This window comes from Chrysochloris asiatica, unplaced genomic scaffold (genome assembly GCF_000296735.1).
Source record: "Chrysochloris asiatica unplaced genomic scaffold, ChrAsi1.0 scaffold02685, whole genome shotgun sequence".
In the NCBI taxonomy this organism is placed as follows: Eukaryota; Metazoa; Chordata; class Mammalia; order Afrosoricida; family Chrysochloridae; genus Chrysochloris; species Chrysochloris asiatica.
In genome coordinates this window covers 5,795-11,034 of record NW_006411203.1, presented here as the reverse complement: position 1 = coordinate 11,034, position 5,240 = coordinate 5,795, and the positions used below count along the sequence as shown (strand labels likewise).

The 5,240-nt window shown below is 39.9% G+C and overlaps 1 protein-coding gene across 1 annotated transcript; it reads right to left on the bottom strand.

Annotated features, from left to right (window-relative positions):
* Positions 1 to 2,597: 2,597 nt before the first annotated feature.
* On the bottom strand, positions 2,598 to 2,891 carry LOC102823709 (protein S100-A10-like). The gene has a single exon (XM_006878074.1). The coding sequence runs from the start codon at positions 2,889 to 2,891 to the stop codon at positions 2,598 to 2,600; it is 294 nt and encodes a 97-aa protein (XP_006878136.1).
* Between the last annotated feature and the right edge of the window lie 2,349 nt (positions 2,892 to 5,240).

The following is a 5,240-nucleotide window of genomic DNA, read 5'->3' as shown; positions in this document are numbered from 1 at the left end:
AAGATAGAATTTAAAATGTTCTTTTTGATAACGAATGTGATAGCATTCCTCTTCAATTTGTCATTCCTGGCATAGTAAACCATATGATTGTCAGATTCAAAATGGCCAATACCAGTCCATTTCAGCTCAATAATGCCTAGGAGACTGATCTTTATGTATTTCACTTTGTTCCACTACTCATCTGTCAGTTTGTCTTACTGAGGTACTTTAAATAGCAGCAGGGTCACCCACAGTGGGCAGGCTTCAGATGAGCTTCCAGGTGAAGACAGATTAGGTTCTTGAGAAGGAGAGGACAACTTCCAAGTATTTACTCACAGAAAACCTTCTGAATAGCAGTGGAACACGGTCAGCACCAAAATACTGAATACGGAAACATGGTGAAAAACACCAGAATATTGTCAGATAAAGTACCAGAAGATGAGCCCCTCAAGTTGGAAGGCACTCAAAATACGACTGGGGAAGAGCTACCTCCTCCTCAAAGTAGAGTTGACTGTGATGGCACGAATGGAATAAAGACTTCGGGACCTTCATTTGCAGATGGAGCACAACTCAAAATTAAGAGAAACACAGCAGTAAACATCCATTAATAATTGGAACATGTAATGTACGAAGTATGAATCTAGGAAAATTAGAAATTGTCAGATGAAATAGAATGCACAAAATTGATATCCTAGGCATTAGTGACCTGAAATGGACAGGTATTGGCCACTTTGAATCTGACAATCACATGGTTTACTATGCCGGTAATGACAAATTGAAGAATGGCATTGCATTCATCAAAAATAACATATCAATATATGTCTTGAAGTGCAACACTGTCTGTGATAGAATGCTGTTTTACTTTTTTCATTTTTCTTTCTTTTTTGTTTCTCTTTTCTTTCCCCTTCTTTAAAATTCTTCTTAGTTTATTTATTTGATTCTCTTTTCTTTCTCCTCTCCCTAGTTGTGCTTTGTACATATTTTTTCTTTGTTTATTCTCTTCCCTTGATTCGATTTTATTTTCCTTTTCTTTTAGTTAATAAATTATTTTTTCTTGTTGGTGTTTGCCTGCTTTCACCTACTTGCTTTTTCTTTATTATTTTTTGCTGTTGTCTGTTTTAGTTTTTTCTTTTGTATGTGCGTGTGTGGACTTTTTCTTGGGAAACAGCAACTATGCCCACATGGCCCTATCACACCTGTACCTCCTGCCAGGGTTAGTGCCCACTCCTGATCATCAAAAGACACCAGTCAACACCAGCCAAACCTGCCATCAACAGTGCTACTTGAAGAGTGAACAACATAGAATTGTACACATATTCATATTCTATACCACACATAACAGGAGACAGGTAATGAGTGCCTAAGAACACACCAGCATAAAATCATCAATTAAATACAAATACAACACCACAGTGTCTCAGACACCAACAGAAAATTTAAGTTTACACGAAGAAACAAGATGGAGTGGCTCAAACAAGTGACCAAAATAGCCAGAAAGCCTTTCTGAGGAATAAATGGCATTGGAGCTACCTGATTACGAATTCAAAAGAATGATATTTAGGTACTTTCCACAGACTGGGAGAAAGATCAAGAAATCAGGAGACAAAATAAAGGAAAGCACAGAAAGAAAATTATTAGAAGAATTCATGAAAACACTATAAGAAAACTTAAAAAAACATGGGAAGGAAAAACTTAGAATTCATGCAAAAGCAGCAAACAGAGATTCAGAATATTCATACTAACATGTCAGAAACAGATAATACATTGAAAGAACGTAGGAATAGAACTGAATCAATGGAACACTGAATAGATGAGATTGAAGACAATACTAATCTCCTAGAGGACCAATCAGAAAAAAAAAAATCTGAAGACAGCCTATAAATTATGAGGGACACCATCAAGAGGAATAACTTACATGTGACAGGAATTCCAGAACAGAAAGTGGCAAAACAAAACACAGAGAAAATTGTCAGAGTTGTTAGAAGAAAACTTCCTTAACAGGAAGATGTGCATTCAAAAATTTGTCCACACCCAAACATGATTGACCCTAAAAGAAAATACCCAGACATTTCATAATCAGACTGTAGAAACTAAAGACAAGGAAAGAATCCTGAATGCGGCTCAGGAAAATAAGACTTTACCTACAAAGGAGAATGAATAAGGCTGAACTCTGATTTCTCAGTAGAAACCATGAAGGTAAGAAAGATGGTATAAATAAAACTCTCAAAGAAAAAAGTGCCAACCAAGAATCATATTGCCCCTCATTTTTGTAAAAACCAGGCCAACAATACTAAAGAATACTAAAGAATTCCCTTTAGTATTTACAATAAATACTAAAGGGAATTCTTTTTTTTTTTTTTTTTTTAGGTATTAAAAATGAATTTTTATTGAGGGCAAGAGGATGCAAACAATATAAAAATCAGAGTTTATCTGGCATTGAATTGACTTTTCTTTCTCTGCTTGTCAAATGGGATGGATTTTATTTGTACACATTCTCAAGGGTCCCGATCTGCTCATGAAATCCTTGACACAGGGGAAAGCTGTAGGGCAGATTCCTTAAGCAGCTCTTTGGGATGACTCTTATCAGGGTGGGAGTGATTTCTCAACTCTGCCTACTTCTACTTCTTTCCTTTCTGTTTCATGTGTACTACAAAATAGTCATTGCATGCGATGGTAAGCCCAGCAATGAGTGAAAGAAAGCTCTGGAAGGCCACTTTGCCATCTCGGCACTGGTCCAGGTCTTTCATTATTTTGTCAACAGCCAGAGGGTCTTTTTGGTTTTCCAGATATCCAGGGAACTCCTTTTCCATAAGCACCCTCAGGTTCTCCTTCATTAAGTAGCATTTATCCCCAGCAAATCTGTGAAACGTGGACATCATCGTTTCCATGGCATGTTCCATTTGAGATGGCATTTTGGTGAGGTCTGTTGGAGTCTTGGCTTGAGACGCGAGGCAGACGCTCAGTGAGCTGGGACACAGGGCTAGTCTAAAGGGAATTCTTTAAACACAGAACCAGCAGCAGTAGTCAACAAACTAAAATTAACATACATGATAACACCACTCAGAAGTCTACCCAAATGAACCCATTAAGTGGGTTCCAATCACCCTGAAGAGGGTTTCTGAAGGGTCCAAGGTAGCATAGTGGATAATGAGCTGGGCTGCTAACTGCAAGGTCAGTAGTTCAAATCTACCAGCCGCCCTTCAGAAGATAAATAAAGCTTTCTACTTCTGTAAAGACTGGAGTCCTGTTGTAGTGCTGTAGTATAAGCACTAGGCCATAAGGTTGGTTTGAATCACAAGGTCGACGGTTCAAACTCCCTAGCTTCTCTTCTCCTCGGAAACCCTATACAAGGTTGCTATGACTCAACAGCACTTAACATAGGGTTTCTGAGGAGCAGCTGGTGGGTTTAAACTACTGACCTTGAAGTTAGCAGTTCAGTGCTTATTTTACAGTGCTACTCCAGGACTCCAACCCAGGTTGTTGATGTTACATGTGCCATGGAGTCGGTTCTGACTCATAGCGACCCTGTACGGGGTTTCCGAGGCAGTAAATATTTACAGGAGCAGAAAGTCTCATTTTTCTCCCATGGAACAACTGGTAGTTTCCAACTGCTGACCCTGAGGTTAGCAGCCCAATTTGTAACAACTACGCTACCAGAGCTCCTTCCAACACAGGTATTTTGTTGTTAAGTGCCATCGAGTCAGTTCACATTCATTGCGACCTCTTATAGGGTTTCTAAGGAGCAGCTGGTGGATTTGAGCCACCAACGTAGCCATTTCAAACTGACCTTGTGGGCCAGTGCATAACCCTGCACCACTACAGGAATAGAGATTAGGATTTGCAACACATATATTTGAGGGGCACACTTCAATCCTCAACAAGGGTGAGCATCTTTGCACCTGAAACCCATGAACTTAATTTGACATTTTTGTCTGCCAACTTCAATCCTGCTGCAGATATTCCTCCTAGCACAGGCCAGTCCCTATGAATCTGGGACCCACCTGCTCTCAACTGCCCAAGCATCTCATACTAGTTTTTTCTGTTCACAGCATCATCAATCTCTCCCCCTCTGCTGGATCATTCCCAAACATGCTTTAATATATACCATTCAAAAACAAAACAAGCAAAACCCTGTGTCCTCACAATCCATTTTCCTCAGATACTGTGTCAGCTCTGGTCTCCAGCATTAAACTGACATAGCTCATCAAGGTCACCAGCAACCACTTAGTGACAAATTGATCAGAAGTTACTCTGCAGATCCTATTCAAGCTTTCAATAGTCTCCCAAATTGTAATGCTCCCTTCATGAAATCCTTGGCTTTTATGATACCACATTCCCCTTGATTTTCTCCAGTCTTATCGTCCATTCCTTTTGAGTTATGGTGTTGGAGAGTACTGAAAGTGCTATGGACTGCCTATAGAACCAACAAATCTGTGTTGGAAGAAGTACAGCCAGAGTGCTCCTTAGAGGCCAAGATGACCAAACTTCGTCTCTCATACTTTGGACACATTGTCAGGAGGGACCAGTCGCTGGAGAAGAATATCATGTTTGGTAAGGTGGAGGGTAAAAGAAAAAGAGGAAGACCTCCAACAAGATGGATTGGCCAAGTGGCAGCATCGATGGACTCAAGCATGGCAACAGTAGTGAGGTTGGCCCAGGATCGGGCAGTGTTTTGTTTTGCTGTGCATAAGGTCACTATGGGTCGGTGCCGACTCGATGGCACCTAACAACACCAAATCACCCATTCCTACTTAGATTCCTCTACTGACTTCATTTGTAATGCCCATAGATTTGGGGTGTCTTAATTGCAAGGACATGGCCCTTTGCCATCAAGGTAAGTTGAGTCTGTATGATCCATTCCATTCCTGTAACTAAATGGTCTCTACACACCAGGCTCCCTGAAGAATAAATTCAACCCAGCCTCTAAGCACTAGACAAAGGTCCTTGCTCTCCAGGAGGTCTTGCAAACCTCACATGTAATATATCAAAATGGACTTCCAAACTTGTCTTCTTTTCCTACCTAACTCTTTTCACAAAGTCAGAGGTATAGAGATTGGAAAAGAAGAAGTAAAATCATCTCTATTGACAGAGAAATCCTACAGTCTGAAAAAAGTTCCTAGAGCTAACAGAGAAATTGAGTGAAGTTTGAGGGTATAAGGTTAATAAATAAAAATCAGTGGGGTGTCTATCCACCAGCAGAGATATCTGAAAGGAAGTTAGGGAAACAATTCCATCCACAATAGCATTTAAGAGAATAAAAT